Raw genomic sequence first — 26,470 nt, 5'->3', positions numbered from 1 at the left:
ATAAAAATAAAAATAAAAATAAAAATAAAAATAAAAATAAAAATAAAAATAAAAATAAAAATAAAAATAAAAATAAAAATAAAAATAAAAATAAAAATAAAAATAAAAATAAAAATAAAAATAAAAATAAAAATAAAAATAAAAATAAAAATAAAAATAAAAATAAAAATAAAAATAAAAATAAAAATAAAAATAAAAATAAAAATAAAAATAAAAATAAAAATAAAAATAAAAATAAAAATAAAAATAAAAATAAAAATAAAAATAAAAATAAAAATAAAAATAAAAATAAAAATAAAAATAAAAATAAAAATAAAAATAAAAATAAAAATAAAAATAAAAATAAAAATAAAAATAAAAATAAAAATAAAAATAAAAATAAAAATAAAAATAAAAATAAAAATAAAAATAAAAATAAAAATAAAAATAAAAATAAAAATAAAAATAAAAATAAAAATAAAAATAAAAATAAAAATAAAAATAAAAATAAAAATAAAAATAAAAATAAAAATAAAAATAAAAATAAAAATAAAAATAAAAATAAAAATAAAAATAAAAATAAAAATAAAAATAAAAATAAAAATAAAAATAAAAATAAAAATAAAAATAAATTTTAGCCCTTCATATATCTATAACAAAGTACAGACGTAAATGACGTCACCATGGCCTCAGAAGTCAGAACTTCAGTCCGGAGTGGCCAAGCAAGTGGTTTACACGTTACGCAGATCTCATGTAAGTCATATTAATTAAATACATTAAAAAATCTACTAAACTATCAACTTAAATTATTTTATTTCTTTTAAAATGTTTTAGAAGTTTTATACTTATTTTTTTTTTATCTCTGTGTTATTGTATTATTGCATTGATCGTAGATTGTAAACAATGCAGGTAGCTACATTAAAGTTAATTATATTAATTATTTCAACGTAGGACTTAGCTGTCCTCTCGCTTAGTATATTAGTTCAAGTTAAAGTGAGTAGTTCTTTCTTAACTAATCGTGGATGAAGAATAATAAAAGTGGCTCTTCATTTTCTATATCTCCTTCTCTTTAGATGAATATTAAAGTTTTTTGAGTGATTTGGAATATTAGCTTGAGAGATTATGATTATACTCTAGACTCCATGCATCGATTGTATTTAAATCCTTCGTAAGTACAAAGTTCAATAAATAAATATCATAATTTATTTACTGTGCACTCGTATTTTTCTTGCGAGGTGGGCTAGGATCTCTACCAGCTTATTGAATTATAAATAAATCTTAACACTTTTTAACAATAACTAGAACAAAGATTTGTTTAACTTAATAAATAACTGGTACCAGTTGTGGCGCAGCACAAGCGTGCGATCAAACTCGACAGGTTGTGGATTCGATTCTCATTCGAGGAAAATGAACTATTCAATATTTTCATTTCCTGTCAACGACAACAACAACGTCATTCTTTATAAAATAAATATATTATGTTGTTCCTATTTATTCATAACCAGATAGGTACATGGTACTATAATATAATATGGTTTTAAATTAGCTATTCTTCAAGTTTTCATAAATTAATAAGTTCTGATAGAAGAAAACTGAAATAACAAAGGATTATTTGATTCTTATTTAAAAATGTTTTAAAAAAGCAACAAGTAAGGTATGTAGAGGAAACCGTTCTCCAAGAAAATGAAAATATAAAATAAAATGGAATATAATTCATTTGTTTTAGTAATAGGAATCGAACCCACGCAACCATCGCCGCTGCACCACGACGACCTCGAAATATTAATTGTATTAAAATTGCGTCACACGATTAAATTATGAGAAAATGGTCCGTAGAATTTCCTAAGGTGACGCAGTTACCATAACGATTGTAGCATATAAATGTTATCGCTATAGAAAATTTATGGGTTTCATACAAACTACTAAATCAACATACATTTTTTTTTCTTTATAATGCAAGTGATCATCACGTGAAATCACTTACAGAAGCTCGTGTTTCGCGCGTGGACAATTTATATAATTTCGCCAGTTTGTATGTAGTTACTTGTATTTTACCAAACTTAAAACTAGTTAATACATGCAGCTTCGCTTGGAACATACCTATTCTAGATGCCTGATACATAGTGTAGTACAGTGGGCTACATCGAAACGATTAACGTCATGTAATATAAACTACTAGCGGATTAATAAAATAATATTTATTTATCGAATCCAAATGTCGATTTAGGTGTTAGACATTATATACCGCATCGCTTATCCTATTGTACAACATACAGGTATAGAGAACCTCAACTAACGAAAGCACTCGTACTATCAGTCCTAAGTCAATAAACATTTTTTTAGTTGCCCAATGTATTCCCCATAAAGCAGGGTAGGGTTCCTCAATTTGAGAGTCATTGCGTCTTGAGTGGTGGAACGTAATGCCATGTTTTATTTTCTAAAGCCGAAGAAATGAAAATAACTCATTCTGGCGAATAGGAATTGAATCCACAACTGTTAAGTTTATAAACAAACGCTGTGTTGTGCAAAGGCAAACTACAACCAAATGCATCTCGATGGCGTCTTTCGTTTATAATCAAACTCATCTGACCTTTGTGAATAAAAATGTAAAATAATTTCAAGTTTCGTATGCTTTTTATTCAAGTGAACAAAGCAAGATATTATAATCGATTAAGAAATTTCCTTTTGTACCGACTTTTTAAAACATCCAATGAAATCTGTTTTTCTTATATTTTTTGTGGAAACAAAAATATAATGCACAAAGCATTTAAACTTTTAAACATTTGTGTAAAATGGCTTAGATATAACAATTCTGAGTCAAAAAGATTTACAAAATTTTTGCAGCCTTGCATGAACTACATTCCTTAATTAAATGTAGAAAATGAGAGTGAAACTATACTTTAAAAAATCTGGAATCTGTAAAATAAAAACAGAAGATACATTAAAATATAATTATAGTTTAATAGGTACATTTCATTAATGATTAAATGTCTACATAAGTAGAAAAAGAATAATTCTATTACCTACTTTAGTAACATAAAAATGTTTATCTATAGGTATTTTATATATTATGATGTTAGGCAAAAGTAATATAACTTTTTTTCCGACGAAACTTTTTGTCTAACAATTTTTGTTAAACGACCGACCACTAGTAACCCACCCGCGAAAAGTTATTTTTATATTGTAACCAAATTATACAAAATCTTTATAGTATATGGTATCCTAATGTATAAACTATATAACTGAAAAGTTTTATCTAAATCCATTCAGTAGCTTATGTGTGCAAGTGGAACAAACCTCCATCGATCCTCGCAAACTTACATTTATGATATTAAATAGGATATTTACCATATTATCTCTCAATTCTTTTGTTATACAAAAATATTGTCATATATTAGGTACCTTTAATCGATTGTGTCAGTCAATATTAATCTAAACAATCTAGAGAATTGTCCTTTATTCCTATACAATAAGTAAACAATAGTATTAGATACAACAAGACGGACAAGGCCAGTGCAATCGATGGATTGCTCTGATAGAACAGGGAGTGTCGTAGGTAGTCAACACGTACTTATATGCTGTTTTTGCTAATCAAATGATGGCTTTCTCAATCATTTAATAATATTATGACATTTTTATTTACTATTTTCGTTGAGGTCATCCACTCGACATGCAAAGCCTCGAGATTTCGGTGGAAAGCGGGGAACAGAAGTTTCTGAACGCTAGGTTAACAGTTCCCTCTGATGAAAGTATATTTTTTATTCTGAACATATACTTGTTATGTTTTTTTACAATTTGTTTTTAAAATTCAAAATAAGAGCCCCAATGATAACGCTATTGTGCAACACCAGTGTCGTTGTAAATCTAATAAAGAGACGCCGTAATAAAATTGCAGATTATAGATTTTACCCAATAAATTAACATTTACTTAATTATTGGTTTTATCCAAGTAATGCTGATATCAAATTAATTTTGGTATTTTTTAATTCAACAGATCATCGAAAACAATTAAAATCGAAGAATTACAATAAATGGTCCAATAATGACTATTTCATGATTTTTTTTTATCAACACGTCAAAAGCAGAAGCTTTATAAAACATTTAGATTCCCTATCGAAAGTTTTCGAGTCAAGTTGTTTAATTTGACAGTAATTGAAATTGCCAACCAGTTATTTTGTCAAGCCTGACAAAGGTTTTGGACTTTGTAACATCATATTATCGTCCATACTTAATACTCGATAATCGTTTTCGGATTACCGATAAAGTGAGAGCGCTATGATGCGTGACCTAATCACTGAAATTGAATGTCGCTTCTGGAAAATTCTGGCGGGAAACGGTCGCCAGCGGTCAGCAGGATGACGGCCATTACTGCGATTGTCCCGCCATTCTGTCGGATTGCTGCCATTGTTGTCCTTTTTATTCTATTTTGAATCTTACTCGTGTTTGTTATCAATTTTGAGTAACTATGGGTTGTTTATGAATAAATAAATACCTATTTTTTATAAATGAATAACTAAATTATTAAAACGTCAGTGAACACCCTCAGTTGGTGTTACTTCGGGTACTTATATTGTGCCATGTATCATATACACACATACATCTCTAAGTTATTTCAATTTAGCTACGGGGGCGAGGTCGCAGTAATAACTAGTTTTCGTATAAATCATAAGTAAGGGTCACATTATATTTAGTAGCGTACAAAATCAATATACCTACATATAAATAAAATCGATTCACCTCACGCGACATTTACCGGTCGTTATTTTATAATGACTCGTCTAACTTACTTACATTTATTGAAACCATTCACATTCACCAGTACATTAAAAACTGTAATACTACCATATGGACATAAACATCTACAGATCATGGACATCTTGATACAATCTGTTTTGTTGTTGCCGTGTTATTGTTTGCAGTTTCCAATTAGCATAGTAGATCTAATCTTACAGCTAACAAGTGCAGCACGTTGTCAATAATTGTTAAATACACTAATCTCAAGAATTACAAACACCTAAATCAGTTCAAAATTATCTTTTTGCATCTCTCACGAGAAATTTCAATGGGAGATGTTGGTCATCTTCGGATTGCCGTTACAAATTTTCTAAGTGAAAAATCTATTACAATATACATTTATTTAAGCTTTAAGTTAATACTGCATGATATAATTTTTGATGAGATCTGCCACTGGACGACAGCGGTGAACAGAGTGTCTTGACTCTCGACACTAGGTTGTCCCTGCCTACACTGCTACGCGAAAATTTAGATAAAATAGAAACATAATTACATTTTTTAAATATAATTCATTTGTTCTTTACAGAAACAGTTATCATGGGAGCTTTTAATCTTTTATAAATTGAAACCGCTAAAAATCTAACAAAATGGGAAGAATTACCACATTTCTCCTCTGCCTGATCGCCACACACTGCTATGGATTTAACGGAGACAGTTTCGAGTTGGAGTGTCCCGACGAATGCGATTGCCACTACTTTAGAATCAATTGGGTGACCGATTGTTCAGAGAGCAACCTCACAGAGATACCCTACGATGAACTAAGCCTAAGTGTTTACATCTTAGATCTAAACGGGAATAACATAACCAGTCTACAGCCTTTTCCAAATGATATAAAGATGAGGAGACTACAAATAGCGAATAATCGATTGACCAGAATAGAACGAGATGCATTTAAGGGACTTGATTATTTGATAGATATCGATTTGTCTGGAAACAATATTAGTTATATCGATCCGGAAGCGTTCTTGTAAGTATTGTAGCTATTTTTATATTAGTAGGATAGTAAACTAAAAAATATATTTATAAAGATTAAATAAAAAAATATCTGCGTTCATCGATACTCATTTTATTACTAATATTTTCAGATTAGCTATTTACTTTTAAGGCTTCTAAGGTTTACTTAATTTGTATTAGAACTAGACATACGCTAAGTGTGTCGCTAACTTATTGAATTAAAGTGTAATCTCGTTTAATAATTGCCTTGTTCCGCCAATTAGTCACATCCTATTCACTTATACCTAGCTTGCCAACTATGCAAATAATAATATAAATAAATAATTTCTTAGTTATTCCAAAATACCAGCCTTACTCCTTACTGTACTTGAGTTGAAGAGTTTGTTCGTGGGTTCGTATCCCACTTGGGAGGATCAATTTTTTTTTTCATTTTAGAAGTGTGGTGCTGGGTTTCCAATGTTAGAGACATTGGTTGAATAATAAGTTAAGAGAGTAATGTCATCAATCTACTTAATTATTATTCTTAACAACATTGTCTCGCAAAATAAGAATAAATAATGATTTTGCAATTTCTATATCTGGGATATATATATAAAATTAATAAAAATAATTATTAAATTATAATTTAATTTACAATATGTTATAATAATGTAATATAACTTTTCAAATCATCTGGAAGCCTTATTTACAATTTTCCTGCCGTGCTACTCGGCCACACAATGGCCGTTGAAATTGAGCAAATTACTTTAAAGTTGTTGCGCCGTCATTTGTGGCTCGTGGTCGTGAGGCAGATATTAGATAATAGTCGGGTTGAGAATGCAAATTCAATTACTGGATAGATTACGTTTTATAAACTGTGATATCGTGATTTTCATTTTAACCTATAAGTACCTATACAAAATCAGGACGTACAGAACAAAATGTTTTCATTCGATGACTGCTGTGAACGATATTTTTGTACATTTAGCTTTAATAGTATAAAATCAAAGTAAAATATTATATTTAAAATGGAGCTGAGTTTGGACACGTCTTTTAAAAACCATTCAAGTGCTTTATCCAATTAAGCTGTACGATATAAACGAAATATAAAGGCAATTATTAAATTTGAAAATATAATTTATATTTTTTGAAAATAAAAGAAACATTGTAATTGTTTTCAGGGATTCCCATGGACTTCTCAACGTAGAACTTCAAGACAATCCGCTGAACCTGGTGGACGGTCCATTTTTGATGTCAAGTACTTTACAATATTTAGATATAAGCAATTGTAATCTTTCTGAGATTAACACTCAGTTTTTTGACAACGCTACCTCCTTAACTACGCTAGATCTATCAAATAATCCATTGAAATCATTAGAAGGCGATGTTTTCGACGTGTTGACTAGTCTGGAGACACTGAAACTCAATGACTGTAAACTTAGTATTATTACAGAAAATATTTTTGCTTCATTAGTCAATTTAAAGAACTTAGAATTGGCTGGGAATCAATTATCTAATATAAATTGGCCTGAAGTCCTAGGTCCATTAGCAAGACTAGAATACCTTAATTTGAGAAAATCAGGCATTACCGCACTTTCAGAAGATACATTCTCGAATTGCACAAACTTGGTTACACTAATTTTAGCTGAAAATGAACTACGTGATTTAGACGTTGGCATGACATTAGGCAATAGTGTAAACCATTTGGAATTATTAGATTTGTCTAATTGTAAAATACAAGGTCCGATTTCGGGCGACGCTTTCGCTAATGCGACAAGACTTAAAAGTTTATATTTATCAGGCAATCCTTTGTTCGCACCCGATCTTCAAGAAGCGTTAGCTCCACTTCCGAAGTTAGAAAAGCTCTTCCTAAGTAACTGCGGTCTCCATAATCTTCCTGACAATTTTAATGTCTTTGAAAACCTACTTGAATTGGATATTTCTCACAATCCACTAGTAAATGTATTTACAAAATTACTCGCGCCACTGGAGAAATTAGAGTACCTTAACATGGGCTACAGTAATTTATCTTATATTGGACCAGATACCTTTGCTCATATGACATCATTGAAAAAGTTGATACTTTCTGGTAATGACTTATTATCACTAGAAGCTGGTTTATTTGGTAATTTAACACAATTGACAACTTTAGAATTAGAATTCTGTGGTCTCAAACGACCATTAAATGCAAATGCATTTTTCAAAAATCTTACTTATACAGACTTAAGAGAAATCCGACTTGGAGGAAATCCGCTAGTGATCCCATCGTCGGGACCTCTCTTCCCCAAACAATTATCCCAAGTCACTGTGTTAGACTTAAGCAATTGTAACATAACCTCACTTAATCTATATGCATTTAAAAATACTGAAAATCTAACAGAACTAAATCTGGCTGGCAATAGAATCAGATCAGAAGAAGGAAGCCTCGTCTTTTTGGAAATACTGGAGATATTGGAAAAAATAAATTTGAGTAACAATAATCTGACCACAATAGATCCACAACTGTTTGTTAACAATCCTAAGCTACACTCAATAAACCTATTGGGGAACCCATTCATTTGCGACTGCAAGATTGCTGAAATGTGGGACTGGGCTAATATGATAAAGGGAGATCTAGACGTCCTTATAGGAGCTAAGAGCGCTGAAAAGGACATAGTGGTGAAGGGTAATAAGAAAAAGAAAAATCTATACTGCCGCTACAACGAAGCTCAGTTGCGCAATATGTCACTCATCACAAACAAAACGGTACCGGGAAGGAGACCGTTTGTTAAGCCTAGAGAATTAACTTACGCTAATAGAACTTGGGCAAAGTATGTAAGAGAGTCGGGATGTGAGCCTGTAGTCAAAATACTCAGGCCAGTCGCGTTGGTAGCTAATTTTTTTGATGATAATAAACACAGTATGCCATTAGCCGCTTTAATTTTAGCTATCGTAGCTCTAGTACTTGGATTGGCCACCGTCGTGATGACGTTGCGATTGTTTCAAAAGAGGAATGTATCTGAGAATGACACAGAGAATAATAGAAAACAAAGATAACAGAAGGTCAAAGAACATTAATCCTCGGTATGCCGTATATTCGCCAATCTTGAATCAAAATTTATTTTTTAATAAAAAAAAATACTTTCGTAGACGTCAAAATGGAGCCTACGTTAAATACGACCGACCGAGAGTGTGAATAAAAATTGTAAGTTGTGTCAATTGATTAATTAAAAATATATCTATTTTTATACGTATTTGTAGTAAATTAGTAGGCATTAGTTACAAAATTAGTAAGACTCTCTATGTAAACTTTTGATAGTGCTTAGTGAATTTATGTACAACTAGTCAAGTTATTAAAATTCATTTGAAAAAATAGATTTAAATGTTAATGTTAGTTAATCAGTATTTAATGTTTAATTATTAAATAAAGGTGGTTATGATATTTTTTTTATTTAAATTTGTTTCATTATTAACAATGGCCTTTCTCCTAGTATATTTACTTTTTTTTTTTATATAGTACAATTTCATAGTTCGATATGTTATAATATTCTATTAGAATGCACGCAACACCACAAAATGCCTCGACTCGACAATATACATATTATGTAGTAAATATGTAAATATGTGAAAATATGTGTCGGCGGAAAGTGGAGAGTGGAGTGTCCTAACGCGTTGTGTGGCGGAACTCAGCGTCGCGTTTGCCACGACACCAGAGCAAAGAAATAAAGATATAAATTTAAATAAATATTTCAATCTCCTGGAACCCGCAACCAGTCACGTTAGTACTCCTGCACCACGACTGTGACTATAATAGGTACAGTGTGAAGCTGAAAAAATAAACGTTTCAAATATAACTACACTAAATAATAAAATTACTTTTGTAAATTTCCCTCCAGTAACATCTTTTTGTAGTCAAATATACAAGATAAGACAATTAGTATCTACCTATATAATTCTATCAAATTGAAATAACTATTTACACAAGTACCTACTCCACCACGTGCATCTAGCTCACTTCAATATAATCTCAATTTTAAATTTAGAAAGAATAATAAAATCGATTTTGTTATTACTATTTCCATCGCCTTAATTAATCTGTTCCGATTTTCAACACTTACTAACATTTCATTTTGAAGCAATAATAATAAAAAGTGTAAATAAAGCGTAATTTTTTTTGAGAAATTTTGACAATGGGCACGTACTGTGTGTAATTACAATTTTTTGTATACTTTGCGTTTTTGATTGATTGTTTTTATTAAATAGTTTGTACAGAGGTGGGCGGGCTGTCACAACACCGTGTAAAATTCGATTCGCATTCTTAACGGTGACTGCGTCTGATGAAGGTGCTTTTTGTTTTTTTTATTTTGAAAACATTTATTATTGCAACTATCACGTAATGTATTGTCAGGGAAAGTTATTGCGTCAATTTTAACTTAAGTTTCTCAATTGAAAAAAGAAAACGACGGTAAGTAATAAGAAAGTAAAGAAAAGAATTACATAATTTAACATTTTATTTCTCATATCACTGTACTATAAATTTAAAATTAGATATAATATAATATAAATAAATTAATTATCCTATCAACTACCCGAGTTACCAGACCTACTTGATTTTTTAATATACCAATTCTCTTTATAGATCTTTTTTCTAGTTCCTGGCTTTTCTGATTTTGGGCTGTTGTTACTGGCCACTGCGGCCAATTCGCTATCTAAAAGACGTGGTAGGGATAAAGGTTCGAAACCATACTGGAACTGGGGTTCGACAAATTGCGTTCTACTTCTATACCTCTGATGAGGCCGCGAGGCGAACGCAGAGTTATCTCGGGGAGCTTCCTTGTTGTAATTATAGCCCTCTGATTGCGGAGCTACTCTATATTGCGATGACTGTTGTTTCTGTTGTGGTGTACCATAATATTCGTATGTGGGAGCCACCGTATATTTACCACTGTGCTTCTTCTTTTTATCCTCATTGCCAAAATATACTTCAGGCTTATGATTCTGATATGTTTCATAATAGTCCTCTTTTTTCTTATGGCGCTCCCGAAGACTTTCGGGTCTGCTGACTGCATAATCTGAATAGTAGTCGTCAGTCTCTTTGTCTCGGACATCTTTGTATTGCGCTCTGGTTAGTGTTGGGTATTCGTCACCTTCCGCTTCATATTGACGAAGTGGAGTTTTTTCTACATTATACTCGTTGCTATAACGGGAAGCGCCATATGCTTCAGGATTGTAAATCTCCTTTTCGACGTCAATAGAAGGCGTATCAAATGCTGGGAAACCATATGCGGCGTCCTTGTATGCTTTTTCAAAATCTTCCTCACTTTCTTCTTGTTTTTTTACCATTTCCGCCATTAGTTCATTATTAGGTTTGTTTACTTCAGCTGTTGTTCCCTCTTTCACAATTAGTCGTTTTGATTTTTCATGTACAACGGGCTCTGGTGAATAATAGCCCTGTGGGTGTTCGTAATGATGATGATGTTGTTGATTTTTCTTTTGCACTGGACGCACATTATGATTTATATGTATATTATATTGTTCATTGTGATTTTGTTCTCCGTGTGGCTTATGGGTGGGTAAAAATGTGATATCTTCCTCATACTCGGGAGTTATGGGCTGGATAAACTTCTCCACGTAATGAACTACAGGTTTTTTATGTTGAGGGGAGTCCTGACGTAATCCAGCGGCTTCGTCATTAGTAAAGTGATAGTAAACTTGTTCTTTATGTTCTGGTCGAATTTGTTCTTTATGATTAGCCGTCTTTGGAGCATCTCGATGGTGTTCATGATATTCATTTCTATGTACTTGTTGTGGGTGATGTCTTTCTTCAGTAAATTCTTCAGAAGTATCCTCAGAAGATTCTTCAGATTCATTTTGAGGTGGAGCCTGTTGGTGTTGCTCATGCTGTTCCTTGTTCGTATTTTCAGGTTTGAAATTATAAACTAGCTGTTTAGGACTTTCATCGTTATTTTCATAATGGGCTTGCTGTTTTTGGGTGGGCTCTTTTGAACTATGTGTATAGCTGTAATGTATGGGTTTCTTTTCAGTCCGTTCTTCGTACGAATAGTGCACAGGTTCCTTGTTGGTTTGTTTCTCATAGCTAATACTCACTGGTTCTGATTGTGTTTCTTTATTATAACTCATTTTATGCTCTGTAAAGGTTTCTTTGTAATTAGGTGATTGTATCTCATATGATATTCCCGGTTCTTCATCAGAAATCTCTCGAGTTTGATGTGAAACATTAACTTCCACTTCATCCTCCTCTTTATGCTGATTTTGAGGGACTTTTTTCTTATTTTTCTTTTTAGGCGCTTTTGGCTTATTCTTTGCAGACTCACTATCATATGCCTTTGTATTTTGTACCACAAATTCCATTTGATGTTTTTTAACCTCATTTAATTCTGGCAGTTTCTTGTAAACTGCTTGATTAATTCTTGGCAAAAAATGTTGATGTTGCGGCACTAAAGGATTTTTGAACGTCAAAGGTTCCAATAAAGTTAAATCTAATAAAGGAATCGGTGGCTTAGTAATTAAATTGACTACAGTTTTTTTTCCATTTGTCACTGTAGTAATCTTCGTTTCTTTTGGTACATGTACTAACTGTAATTTGTTAGCTTGTGCTACTTGTGAATTACTTTGCTTATGATCGTTCGAAGAAGTCAATGCAGTGGGTTGCCCTTGATTTTTTTGGAATTTAGGTCCATTAAATTGATCTGCAGTAAATGAACTTAAATACACATTTTTATTGGCTGTAGATTGCTGCTGAGCTGTAGGGTTTCCATTGACTTGGGAGGAAAATGACCCAGTCGGTGCCAGACTCCTTACATTGCTTGCGTATATTAAAGGTTGTGCAGAAAATTGGCTTACGTGAGACGGTGTGAAAGATTGTAAATTAGAAATTCCAAAGTGGTTTTGCCCGAAGAAATGTGGTGTTTGTCCATATTGATAAGCAGGAGCGGACGCAACTAGCGGCTGGCTCAAATGTGATGGTAGACTTTGTAGCTCCACAAATTGTTGAGGAAACGTTGTCTTGTATGCGACGGTCTGAGGTGTCTCGACGAAACGCTGTCCATAGGAATCCTTCAAGTATCCATTTGTACTTTGCACTACGATATTCTCTTTGTTAACAGGTATAACTTGCGTACTCTTGGGTGCCACGAACGTGGGGACATTAAAGGAATATGACGCGTACGGTATAGCACTTGCATAAACACCGACCGGAACGTTTCTATAGAGCCGAGGAGCACTTTCGGCACTGATTTTATTGTTTATAACACCAGAAGCTGTCTGCGCGGATTTAGCAGAGGCTTCGCTTAACGCCAGCCAACATATCACTGCTAGTAATGCCTGAAAAGAAACGTATATTATCATTTCACAAAAAAACACAACTAGTGTTAAAAAGTAATTAACTATATTCAAATATTTCGTTCGCCTCATAGAATATTTAACAAAAAAGAAGGTAATTGGTAGGTTACAACGCTTTACATGTTCTGCCTAATATAGGGAAACTTCGTAATGAATGCTGTCCATATCTAGACATTTACAAAAAAATACCACAATCAGTTCTTCGAGACACAATCGAATTGGAATTATTGCTTACACAATCAAACACTTCTCGCTTACGCCGAGATAATTATATTTTTTAAAAAATTATCTTCACGCTGTATCCTGCATACAGCAGGATAGGCTTGTTTGTGCTCCTGAGCCACGACGGCCTCAATTATATTATTTTTAAAAATATATGTATAGTTAAATAAGTAATTACCTTTCCCCCCATCGTGGGTGATGTTAAGACGTAGACTGAGGGAGCGGCACTGCGCCGGCGCGACCGCTCCACCAATTTATATCTAGGCAACTCTCAGACCACTCTTTTCTAACCCCCGTTATATCACCGTACTTGGACCAACAAAATGAAGCTGATACAAAGGAAACTAGTGAATTTGATCGAACGTTACACAAATTGACAATGATTCAATTTAATCGTAACGCTATATTAGCGAACTCAAGTTATCAGTGAAAAGAGTTTGCTTACACTCGCAGATAAATCAAATCTTGAACCTAGTGTTAAGACGCCGAATACTGGAGGCATTACGTGTTGATTGGCAGAACTCAACGCCGCGCTTTGCCTCGACACCAGGGCGAAGAAATGGAAATATAAACGTAAATAAATATTTCACTTCCTCGAGTGGGGATCAAATCCACAACCGTCCCGTGACTGTGCTTGTGCCGCTGCGCGACGACGGTTACTTATAGTTAATATACATATTTTATTCATAACTATAATTAAAATCTATATATAATTCAACTTAGATCATACATAGTCGTAGCTATCCTTAAAGCGATTTTAAGTACAAATTAAATTTCTAAACTTAATGCAATACTTGTCAAATTGCGATATTAGAAAATATAACGTAAAAAAAAATTCAATATCGTTACCAATTAATTTGTTCTGAATCTGTTTGTGTAAACGGACCACATCCGGTCGGTCCTATTATAGAATATACGTCGATTGTGTTTCTTATATAATAAATACAACAGTTTGGGCTATTGTGATTTATTTTGACAAGAAAAACAAAAGTTTTGTACTCGTACACGTATAGTAGTTGAAAAGACGGATTTGAAATTTCAGTATTATAAACGACGAAATTACTTATTCCATAAAAAACTAGTTAATTTTTTTTCATGGCGCTTTATCCCACATATACCAGGGTATGCAAAGACATCCTAATGTTGAGACACTCTACTTTCCGCCCAAATTCGATATATATGTATGTGCTTCAATACCACTAACCCAACCACGCTCTTTCTTACCACAGGGAGAAATGAAAATAATTCCTTCGAGTCGAACAACTATTGGGATTGTGTATTTCGACAATCAAGTCTATAAAATTGTAATCGTTCTTTGATTCCTCGTCAAATTTACGTAACCGCGATAGTTTTACGGTGTTCTGAACACCTTGCCTCCTCATAGATTACCAGATAAACAAAAAACTTTGTTTAATCACATGCAAATTGAAAATGTATTATAATAGTAAATTGCAGAAAATTAGAGCAAGCTTTGCAACATGTCAGATGTATTTAGTTGAATTTACGTTTAAATTAGCTTAAACATTTTTAAACGTACCTTAAGTATGCAGAGAATCGATGGCTAGTCACGGTGTTCCGCACTTGCCAAAGCGTAGTTAAGTAGTCACTGAGGCTACCCAACACGACGGATTGCACTATTGCAATTCTGGTACGTAGGGGTAGTTTCAAGTTTATTAAGGCAAAAAATAAGGGAAGCAAAATTTTTCTGTAATATTCTCTTCAAAGGTATACCTATATGATTTGAGTTTGATTTATAAATATTGTAAATATGCTCTAGACTTTCTGTCCATATAATCAAAAGAAATAATATATATCTAGCATTTACCATTTAGGACTAGGATTTTCTTTATTCAGATTTCATGGCCTGCTGATTAATGAAAAGGAAAATTACAGAAGTATTCCTACATATCTTTTAACCACCTACGATTGAACTTTACGAGTCACTGTGTGTTTTTTACCACAACGGAGAAATGATAACGCTGGCGTCGATTGTTATTAATATTAATAAAAAATATATATATTTCATATAAACGACATTGAAAACTAAAAGAACAAAATAAATTGCAAAAAGACTGAAATGCACCGCCGCGACCAAGTAAAAAATATGCAATAAAAAGGGAAACTTATTACGATCGCTTCTTTCAAAATGGCTGAAAAATTAAAAACGAAATGCAATGCTCATTGAAGGTTTAAGGTCATCGATAGATCCACTTTCGCGTGACCATGACCGAGTGAAGAAAGTCGGGAAAGTTGAGGATATCGTCTTACAAATAACACTATGCGGTTAGTATTCCCTACTTAGTATATCTACATACCTGTAGGTGTACCTATAGGTATTTAGTTACGCAGGCTTGCATCAAATGAAAACCTCATTTCAATATTTTAAGCCAGCGAAGTATGAGGCCGTCGCGTCGTGGCGCAGGGATTCAGCGTCTAACTATACGCAAAAGTTGTGGGTTATTTTCATTTTCTCATCCCAGTAACTATTTACGGCCCAAGCGGCTCTCCCTCCAAACACCTTATAACATTAACAATACTTTAATTCCGATGTTGTTATAAAAACATTTTGTATTTAATCAAAAAGTTCTTTTCTTTTAAAGAAAATACCTAGCTACTACAAACCCCAACAATCCAATAAAACCCGCAAATTAAATTCAACCAGAAAATAAACATTGCAAACATTAGATAATTTCTGCGAACCGCAGTAGGTACCTCACGTAACTTACCTACTCAAAAGCACGATTGCCCAAATTATGTAAATGAATCTAACGGAGCTACAATCCATCTACAGTTGTGGCTAGGAAATATTCTTTAATTAATCGTCCATTGGTTATTATTGAAGCATCTTTAAGCCCTCAAAAAAGCTTTATATTAGGTTCACACTGTATCCCGCTATAGTAGGGAACGCAGAGGAAATATGGGAATATAGTGTTAAGACACTCTGTTCTCATTGAGACCACTTCCGTTCCTTACTTTCTGAGACGCGTGTTGCGTATTACCAGAGCGAGGAAATAAAAATAGATCGAAAATTTCGGCGGTGCGTGAGAAAGGAGCGTCTTAACACTAGGTTCCCTCTGCCTACCCTGCTGTATTCGGAATACAGCTTGAAGCTGATACAACCTATTATTGCTTGTTGTTGTTACAAAGCAATTTTTGTACTGTTGTTGTCAGTGCCGGTTTTAGCACTACCGGTGCCCTGGGCGAAATTCTTTCGGCGCCCCCTAACTACATTTCAATAATATACAAAAAAGGGAATGGGTACAACGAAATAACCATCTATTTTAAAAAAAATAATGACAAAAAGTAATAAAATTTCACTTCTTCTAGCCTTTCTATCTGCGAACTTTTTTATTAGGCATTCAAAGTCTATGTTTTCTGCAATTTTATTTTCAAAGTTGTTAAGATCACTTTGTTTTAGATATCAAAGACGACGATGACTTCGGTTTTTTTTTTTTAGATCTTAGACCATTTTAAAGGGCATCAAGTCCCCTAAGCCGCACCGGGCAGCAAATACCCTAGGTACGCCACTGCAGCGAGGAGACATCTTTGCGCAAAGCAAAGCGCCCTAAACGGGCATCTACGGCGCCCTTTTTATCCGGCGCCCCTGGGCCTCGCCCTACCCTAACGCCGCTAGTGGTTGTTGTGAAGACAAGTTTTAGTACTTACAATGTAATAAGAAAAAAAAAAAAAGAGTTTAATCGATCGATCGGTGAAGCGGATATTCCATTAATGTAAGTAATGAAAATCTTTAAATATTACAGATAAAACAATATTTTGCTTTTTTTTCTCTCGGCACAAGCGTGCAACTGTAAACCACTCCAGGAAATAAATATTTAATATTTTCATTTCCTCCCTATGGTAACGAGGCAAAATCCCTCCAATATACGGCGGAAAATGGGAAACGGAAAAACTTTATGAAAGCAGAGTACCTTAAAATTAGGTTTCCAAGATCCCTCTGCCTATCCTGGTATGTGCGGAATACAGCATAAAGGAAAAATAAAAAAAATCTATGTACTGCTAAGCAATCACTTCATTATTCTTTTCTTTTTGAATTGAATTTTGAATAATTTAATAACTTCTGACAACAAAATTACCTATCAAATCCTACCATTAATTTTATCTTTACCGCAGATAAAAATAAGATACAAATGCCATTAAAAAACTTTATTTAATAATATTGTAAAATATTATTTCTTTACAAACTTAGCATCCTAAAACACATCTCTACAGCTCAATATATGACAGAAAATATTTACAGATTCAACAAAAGTACTTTCTTATTGAAGACATAAAATTAAATAAAAATAGACAGAAAAATGTAAGTAATATAATAAGTTCTTTGATTATTACACATTTTAAATTAAACTATTTTAACCGGATTAATCGCGTTTATTTATGATAATACATATTTCAACCATACCAGAAGGCAAGATACAGTCAGCTCATTCTACAGGAATACAGTGCAGTACGAGAGGAAATTAAGAAATCGTTGGCGGTAGTTTGATATAATAATTATGTCAACTGACAGACGAATGCCACCTCAGTCGTGACAACGGAATACTGTAGTGTTTGAAACGTCGGGTTTTCTAAAAATATTTATTATCATAAATAAACGCGATTAATCCCGTTAAAATAGTTTCATTTACAATATGTAAGTAATAGTTGCACTAATATATTTTTTATCCTATTTTATACATTATGTACATTAACAGGTTTGCAAAAACAATAAAAGTCGTATATATAACTTATAAAATTGACATTGTATAAATATTGTATACTATAATATAGATATTCCATTAGAATATTTACTATTTGGTATAGTCCGCAAGGCCTAAGCTGAGTTTTGTATATTCATTTCTAATTATATTACATTACTACATTTATTTTTATAAGTTTATCTGTCTCTACTTTTATAATCACTTACATCTCACACAAATGCAAACTTCAGAGTACGCCTCGCGAACTGTATATATTGTATAGCTAGGATTAATGATTAAAAGGAATAGGACTAATATTTAATAATGAATTTGAGAAGTAGAAAGTGGGTTACATTCTAATTTCAAAATATTTTTTCTTCAATTTCTAACTATAAACGCGATTCAGAGTTCCACCTCAATCGGGGACGTGGACTGGCAAAACAAAGCACAACGTTGTGCACAACTTTTTCGTTCATTTTATTAATGAGAATCTTTGTAAAGTAAAAAAAATATATATCTTAAAAATATTAAAAACATTATTTTTGAGGTGCATAAAAAATAACATATGATATATAATATAATCAGATAATATAAAACAAATATTTTATAGTACTGAGAACATAAAAAATGTTGGATGAAACACCATAATTCCTGAACGGAGATTAGTTATCACATGCAAAATTTAGGGGGGGTTACCGAACACAATTGTATTATGTCATACATATAAATCTACAGCTACCGCTAGCTATAACGATAGCTACAGATAATCAAAATAATTAAAATTTGATCATATCAAAAAATATACGTAAAAAAATTGTCAAAAAATTCAATATGAAAAAGACCTTTGAAACAACAAATGCAATAATATTTAATTTTTATTATATTATTGATAATTAATAATAAATTAATTAATTATATTTGACCATTCAAAAAAAACGGACAATTTTATATCAAATGCCTAACCTGTTGAAAACATTTCTATTCAATATTTTTTTGTTCATTTTTCATACCTAACCTTTTGTTTATGTTTAGTGTTCGACTGTCAGGCATAGACAATCTTCCCGCTCTGTCTTGTTGAACACAGGAGTAAACATGAGATTATGCAAAAATTTTATTTTTAAATATTAATAGCACAAGCTTATTAAATAATATTTTTATTAATAACTGTGATTACAAATTTAAATTCCTTACTTATATCCTAAAAAAGTCTTAAAATTATAATGTCAACGAATCAAGATGAAAAAGATCTTTTAAAAAAATTAGTTCCATCATATTTTCGATAATTATATTTGAACATTCAAAAAATATCTGATTATTTTATATCAAGCTCCTAACCTGTTGAAAACATTTTTATTTAAAGTAACTTTTTGTTCATTTTTCATACCTAACCTAGCCTTTACGTTTGGTGTTTGAGTGTCAGGCATAGACAATCTCCGCTCTGGCTTGTTGAACACTGGAGTAAATTTTTTCACTAAATTCACTGATTTCTGAGATTTAGGTTCAATTTCTTTATACTGTACTTGGTTTGAGAATTTAACAGATTTTGTTTTCAAAGATAATTTTTCTTTAACACTTATTGGTGCTTGATCGGCTCTCATTGTACCGACTGCTATCTTCCTTACATTGTTCACTGAGGTCACTGTAAATATTTTTTTAGAATCACTTTTTAGTATTCCTTCGTATTTGAGAGCATCTTTCTCTATGGGCACAATTTGATCTCTGTCCTTTGAGCCAAGCCTTGAAAACACTTGTTTGGGCTTTTCGTTTATTGGTTTAATTGGTTTAGAGGCTTCAGAGTTGCCGAGCCGCGCGAATACTGTTTTGTTTTGTGCTGTAAAAGAAGCAAAAATGATATATTAGTTACAAACAAAAATTGTGTAATACCATGTAATATATCCCTACATTTATAGGAATAGTAAAAAGAAACTTAAAAATCTCTAATTTCTAATGTGTGACAGACTATACAACCTACACTAAACTTTATCTAATGAGACATAAGAATATGTTTTTCTTTAGATTTAGATTTAAGTTCACATGTTTCATCTTTATTTAGACACATCTCAATTGAAATACAATGATGCTAATAATTGTTTATACTACTAACAACATAAATAAGTTGTAGCCGCGCGTATAAGATACTATATTATAAAAATCTTATACTAAATGCATAATACATACACATTCATATACATACCTTACATATAACACAAATACACATACACACACAGAGACACATACACACACAAATGCACACACATCTTATATACTCACCAAAATATTTATAATATTAAAGAGATAATTAGGTTATAATATAATATGTACATTAAGACTTGTAATTCGTATAAAGGAACACTTCATTTAGTACCCCCCGTGGGACACGGCACTGTTACTCTTTACTATGGGTTACTTTGTAACCTATCTAAGAGGACAGTACCTTAACCAATTATTGTATCTAATAAGTGTTTAAATAAAGATTATTATTATTAAAAAAAAAAAAGATTGATGCTTGACGAGAATTTATACGATTGCTGACCACTAGGTCAGACTGCAAATTCCGCTACATGCAATATTTTATAAGTTTTCTGAAAAAGTCTTTCTTTCTTTAAATATGTATAATATTATTTTAGAAACATTTACCATCTTTAACAGTGGGTAATTCTGGTGGTGTACCAAATCTGATAAGACGTTTCTTCTTTATGTTCATGTCATCTGGAGTCCTGTTAAGTTATTTTCACATAATTAATATTTTGGCATACATATTTTGGTAAAAATAAAATATTTATCCAACTACTATCTTTTATTGATGGAGAAAACAACTATTGCATATACAATGGTAATTTCTTCTTCTGGCTTCACACTGTATCCTGTATGTAACACAGGGTATGCATTTGTCTATAAGATCAGGGAAATGAAAACAATATATTTTTATATTTAATAATCATTTACAAAGATGAGCCAATACATTTAAATTCTATAGCAATCCACTATTGGCAATGGTGTTAAACATTAAACAAAATAAAAAATAATATTACATTTCATTGGATTTCCTTTTCTGCTGTGTATTTCTGACAGGTGATGTATCTTGTACTTGTGGGTTCCTTGTGTAATGCTCCAATATGCGACTGGCAGCTGTAATATTGTAATAATGATAATAATATATTAATGCTACCCTACTAATGAGAGAATGGATGAATCTGGACTTCATAGTTACAGCTTATACATCAGAACATACTATTATTTATGTATAAGATTTCATATAACTTGGCTATAATAGAAGTTTAAGTGAGCCATGAACGAAGCCATGGTTGTGTCACTAGTATTATAATACATCCTTTTGAAATAAGTAAAACAAGTGAATTATAACTGTTTTGTAGATTTTCAATAGAGTGGGATTAGTACATCCAAGGTTTTTTTTTTATATTTTTCCCTGGCGTGGTAGTTTATCTGATCCCTGCATATCTTTTTCACCTTGTACATTACAATACACAATCGTCCTCCAGTATCATCAATACTGTGTTCTCAAAGGTCATCTGAGGATACCATCTACCACTCTTGAATCATATATCTTTTTTGTTGTTCTTTCAACCCTTATTCTTTCAACATGGCTAGACCATCTAAGCATAGTAATTTAATTGCCTAAAAAATTACCAATTGGCAATTAAATCTAAAATTATAGCATTTAACATGAGACATGTGCCTTATGATTTTAATTATGTAATATATAAAGGCAAAAATTTATAATAAGATCCCTTTAAATAAAAGCCTAGTAGTTTAAGATGAATATATATTTTTTTCATTTATTTGTGTGGAATACAAGAATGAAAGTACAGAAAACATATACCATAAAAATGGATAACTTGTCTCTAATAGATATCTCTACCAGAAACCCTTGAATGTAGAAGATTTTAATGTTTGGAACTAGGGAAATGTTTCGGGTGCGGTATACAACTATTATATTAATAATAATAAACCTACATACAAATATATTTATCAATATAACTATACCTACTTTATACATACAAAAATATATAACATAAAGAAAAAGGAACACAAAGATTGGACACAAAGTAAAATAATAAAAATGGTATGGTATGGTTCTTTGTTATTGCTATGGAGTATTATTTACTCAGCTGTTTTTAACCTAAACATATTGTACACTATGATAAGTACCTATACTAACATAATAAAGTTGCAGTCAGTTTGGTTGAATACACTAATCTCAGAATGTACTGGTTAGAATTGTATAATTATTTGTGTTGTATATATTTTAGGCTAGTAATGATGCAAAGGCACTAGGGTGCAACTGTAAATGTGACATATTGTGGGTGCAATTCCCATATTTTCATTTTTTAGATCTCATAATGAGTTCCACCACTCAGCATGCAATGCTTCCAAACGTTCCAAGTACATATGTACTTGGAAAACCTGTGATGTTTTGTTTGCTATTTTTCTTGTGGTTTGTTAACCAAAAGTGAGTAATTTAAATAAGTATAAAACTTACGAGATGAAGGTTGTGTAATAGTGGATCTACCAGTCACAGCTGCTACAGGTACTTTTGTAACTGTTGTGCTCAACACTCTATCCCTGGCTGTGCTCTCATGAACTTGTTTTGCATGGCTAAAATTAATGTTGTGATTTCAAGATTTCAGATATTAAACTATTTACACAAGACTGTCTTAAACACTTCAAGCCATTGTTACTAATAATTACTTTCAAAGGTCTCATTTTTATTAATTATTTATAAATTGGCAGAAAAACATTAATTCAATTCAAAAAATAACATTAATTGCATCCGAGGCCATCGTGGCGCAGCAGCACAAGGGTGTGACTGCAACGCGACGGTTGTGGGTTTGATCCCCACTGGAGGGAGTGATATATTTATTTACGTTCCATTTTTTCGCTCTGGTGTTGAGGCAAAGCGCAGCATTAGAGTTCTGCCCCTCCGTCCAATGCCTCCAGAATTCAGCAGAAAGTGGAGAAAGTGTCTTAACAATAGGTTCCCTCTGCCTACCCTGCTGTGTGCGGGATACAGCGTGAAGCTGATTAATTTTTTTTTTTTTTAATAACATTAATTTTTATTGTAAAGGGAACTTGTCATGACAACTACTACTACTCCGGACTAATGTACTACATGTCAAAAGAGAAGAAACTACTAACATTATATATTAACCCACTGTACAAATTAATACTAAGCTTATTTCTTATTTATGGTTTCTTTTGAGTCTGAAGAACTAAACAAACAAAATTATGATATTTAGGAATGTTTGTTTCCTAGGAGATATAAGTTCTAACAGTATTAGTTAAATGGTATTTACCGTAAAATAGCAATAATATCTCCCATTCTAGTAATGCCCATATCCCTGAGATATTCTTTATTTAGATCCAGTAACATGTCGTTTTGAATTCTATTTTCTGTGAAAGTCAAAGCATAGGTAGCAGCTACTTCAGAAGGTATACCTGCTGCAGTGAAAAAGTTCACCCACAAGCCTGAAAGAAAAACCATTACGAATTAGCATAGTAGTCTCTGATAAATTTTAAATTATATGTATTAACGTGATTTTATATTGTGTGTTTAGGTATATAAATAAATTGTTTAAATTACGTAATTATGAAAATATAACAATGTTTTGGGATTGTATACAAAAATAATTCACCCAAGAATACATTGTACTCGTAGGTGTATATTTGAGTAATGTAAATCAACCATTACACAACTTTAAATATACCTGTGAGATTTGGGTCCATTTTATTTGGCCCAGAACTCATATTTACAAACTAAATATCAAATTACACGTGCCACTTTATTTTTACTATATTTGTAACAACTGATTACTTCAACTTTATCGTTTTAAACAAAAATATAAATAGATGTCTAATTATTATTTTAGGTATTTGTATTATAGATAACAAAAGATCTAGAGTCCAAGGACTACAACAATTATATTAAAAACGCTACGTATAAAGTTCAGTAATAGTTCCTTAAATTTTACAATTTACTTTTAGCACTTAAATTAAAATGTATTATTATTTCATAATATTTAGTTTTAAAATTTAAAAAAGCAGTTATCGTACGGTTCTATCCATTTGTAATAGTTTTTAGTGTAACCAGTATATAATATGTTACTTGAATGTAACTGTCAAATCTAAATGTCAACTGACAGTTCAAAAATTTAACCAGGTATTTTTCTATTAATAATTTCTAAATCAAAAGGTCTTTATACAAATTGTACGTTCTAATGTCCAAATCCCTGGTTTTCTTAAAACAGTCTCTAAGACTTCTTGAACCCTATAAGACGCCATATTACCGTAAAGCTCTTCAGCCACCCAAATGTAACAATACAGCTTAATAATTTACCTACTAGAAATAATATATAGAACTGACCAACTCAAGGAAATGAAATATTTTATATTCATATCTTCGCACTGATGTTGAGACAAAGCGCCGCGTTGAATTCCGCCGCAATGCCTGGAAAATTCGGTGGAAAGTGTGTCTTAACACTAGGCTACCTCTGCCTACCCTGCCGGATGCAGCGTGAACCTAAAAAAACTGACCAAATCACCCATTTTTACTTTTAAAAGTATATTTATTTTAATTTAAGTTTCAGTTAATTTAGCCATCAGTATCAGAAGCATGTCTTCAACATCTACCATACCTCTTGTTGACATTGATCCTAGCGGTGTTTTCAAATATATTCTCATAAATGTTTATGATAAAGCACAAAATGAAGCAGAACCACAAATGGTAATAGTTAGAGGATATAAAAGATGCAACTATCATTCTGATATTTTTGACGAGGTAAGAATTTTAGCAATATACCTAGTTAGCTATTATGTTATTTACAAAATTATGTTTTAATAAATTGTAATTTTCAATAATAACATGGTTATAGGTGCAAGCAAAACTACAACCTTTAGATTTAGAACCTCTAGGTGGAGGAAGGATCTCCCACGATCCTGACAACAAGAAGATACATATTTATGGATATTCCCAAGGATATGGGAAAGCAGACCATGAAATCACCGCTAAGCTTGTCAAAGATGCCTTCCCTGGCTATACAATATCAATCAGTGATGAAGGGTACTGAAACTTATAATAAAAATTTGTATTATTTCCTACTCCTTTAATTAGTCCCATTACCAATAATATACTAATTTTTAATTAAATTGTTTACATATTTGTATTATTAGGTTTTTATTGTCTTATTACAGTGAACCACAAAAAGAATGCACTTGTGAATATTAATGTTAAGAAACAATAGAATGCTTAGTAAATTCAGATTTCACATAAATATAAATAATACTTATTACACAGTGATGCTTAGTTCACATTCAATAAAAAAAATAACTACTATGGAGGAGGTACAACCCTAAAATCTATGTTAGTGTTGATTCCATTTTTTTTATCAAACAAACAGTAGCTTGATATTATAAAATTTGACTTCAATAATCATGTAATTGTCTAAAAATTCTGTGATTTTTTTATTATTATCATGATGAGTCAGTCATTAGAATAACTAAAAAATATTTATTTTATTATAAGCTGTACACTCTTGCTTTTAGAGGTCAAAAACATGTTGGTTAGGTTGAAAATTGAAAATGTTAAAATAAAAATTGTAATTTTATTTATATAAAAAAAATATTTTAGTATTGCCTTCTTACCATCATCATTTGCCATTGTACCAGTGTCAGACTATAACCGAATTGTTACAGTTTAATACCTTACTACTATTTTCTTTCCCTCACTCTGGTAAAGTCTGATAAAATTATTTTTCGATGAATAAAAATAGAATATTACGATTTAAAAAATAAATAAGTAATAAATATTCATTTTAATTTTAAATGTTGATATCTTTTTTAAAATAACTATCAATTAAAAGTTGTCTACATATTTCGTTTACGTTTTACATTGTAGTTAAACGTCTATAATTATAGTATAGTAGTATTTCAATAGTCCCGCATAAATTCGCCAAATGGCAGAGTGAATAAGTTAATCAGACAATAACAAAAAAAATAATGCGAAAAATTAATAGATATTGATTATGTAAGTAAAAAGGTATTATATATAAATTATATGAGGACGTCGTGGCGCAGCGGCGTATGGTGTGACTGTAACGTGACGGTTGTGGGTTCGATCCCCACTCGAAGAAGTAAAATATAAATAAACTTCTTCGCTCCAGTGTCGAGGAGGCTTTGAGTTCCGCCACTCCAAACGCAATGCCTCCAGAATTCGCCGGAAAGTGCAGAACGGTGTGTTTTAACACTAGGTTAGGTTAGCCTCTGCCTACCCTGTCGTGTGTGAAGCTAATATTATATATATATTTTTTCACATTTTTTTACATGTTATCTATATATATATATAAAAGGACTTGTCCTCACTAACTGAGGTAAGACGCACGCACAGCCGTAACCGCTGATGGTAGAAACGTGAAATTTGGACAGATGTTTACTTTCGTAATCTGGACATCCACTAAGAAGGGATTTTGAAAAAATTTTAACCCTAAAGG

General features: G+C 31.7%; 4 protein-coding genes across 9 annotated transcripts; 2 read left to right on the top strand and 2 right to left on the bottom strand.

The window, feature by feature from the left end:
- Positions 1–617: 617 nt before the first annotated feature.
- On the top strand, positions 618–9,142 carry LOC146536013 (uncharacterized). 2 transcript variants are annotated; one of them, XM_085192147.1, is made up of 3 exons: positions 618–732; positions 5,300–5,740; positions 6,888–9,142. In XM_085192147.1, the coding sequence occupies exons 2-3, from the start codon at positions 5,361–5,363 to the stop codon at positions 8,740–8,742; spliced, it is 2,235 nt and encodes a 744-aa protein (XP_085048273.1). In that variant the 5' UTR covers positions 618–732; positions 5,300–5,360; the 3' UTR covers positions 8,743–9,142. The 2 variants fall into 2 exon arrangements, with proteins under 2 accessions (XP_085048273.1, XP_085048274.1); XM_085192148.1 differs by lacking the exon at positions 618–732 and adding an exon at positions 794–1,147.
- A 1,036-nt stretch (positions 9,143–10,178) lies between these two features.
- LOC146536012 (uncharacterized) lies at positions 10,179–13,601 on the bottom strand. Its single transcript, XM_085192146.1, has 2 exons — positions 13,448–13,601; positions 10,179–13,029 (listed from the first exon to the last, which is right to left on the bottom strand). Exons 1-2 carry the CDS (start codon positions 13,457–13,459, stop codon positions 10,267–10,269), a joined length of 2,775 nt encoding a protein of 924 aa, XP_085048272.1. The 5' UTR covers positions 13,460–13,601; the 3' UTR covers positions 10,179–10,266.
- A 3,817-nt stretch (positions 13,602–17,418) lies between these two features.
- LOC146536011 (uncharacterized) lies at positions 17,419–23,868 on the bottom strand. Its single transcript, XM_085192150.1, has 6 exons — positions 23,693–23,868; positions 23,282–23,453; positions 22,468–22,583; positions 20,999–21,095; positions 20,604–20,683; positions 17,419–19,797 (listed from the first exon to the last, which is right to left on the bottom strand). The coding sequence occupies exons 1-6, from the start codon at positions 23,730–23,732 to the stop codon at positions 19,289–19,291; spliced, it is 1,014 nt and encodes a 337-aa protein (XP_085048276.1). The 5' UTR covers positions 23,733–23,868; the 3' UTR covers positions 17,419–19,288.
- On the top strand, positions 17,588–25,078 carry LOC146536010 (14 kDa phosphohistidine phosphatase-like). 5 transcript variants are annotated; one of them, XM_085192154.1, is made up of 3 exons: positions 17,588–17,920; positions 24,566–24,762; positions 24,857–25,078. In XM_085192154.1, the coding sequence occupies exons 2-3, from the start codon at positions 24,598–24,600 to the stop codon at positions 25,049–25,051; spliced, it is 360 nt and encodes a 119-aa protein (XP_085048280.1). In that variant the 5' UTR covers positions 17,588–17,920; positions 24,566–24,597; the 3' UTR covers positions 25,052–25,078. The 5 variants fall into 5 exon arrangements, with proteins under 5 accessions (XP_085048280.1, XP_085048279.1, XP_085048281.1 ...); XM_085192153.1 differs by lacking the exon at positions 17,588–17,920 and adding an exon at positions 24,002–24,144; XM_085192155.1 differs by lacking the exon at positions 17,588–17,920 and adding an exon at positions 24,112–24,144 and having other exon boundaries at positions 24,572–24,762.
- Positions 25,079–26,470: the final 1,392 nt, after the last annotated feature.

Source organism: Heliconius melpomene, chromosome 10, assembly GCF_056956725.1.
Source record: "Heliconius melpomene rosina isolate 202511_hmr_F chromosome 10, ASM5695672v1, whole genome shotgun sequence".
Lineage (NCBI taxonomy): Eukaryota > Metazoa > Arthropoda > Insecta > Lepidoptera > Nymphalidae > Heliconius > Heliconius melpomene.
The sequence above is the reverse complement of the archived record's forward strand: the minus strand, read 5'-3'. Positions and strand labels throughout refer to the sequence as shown.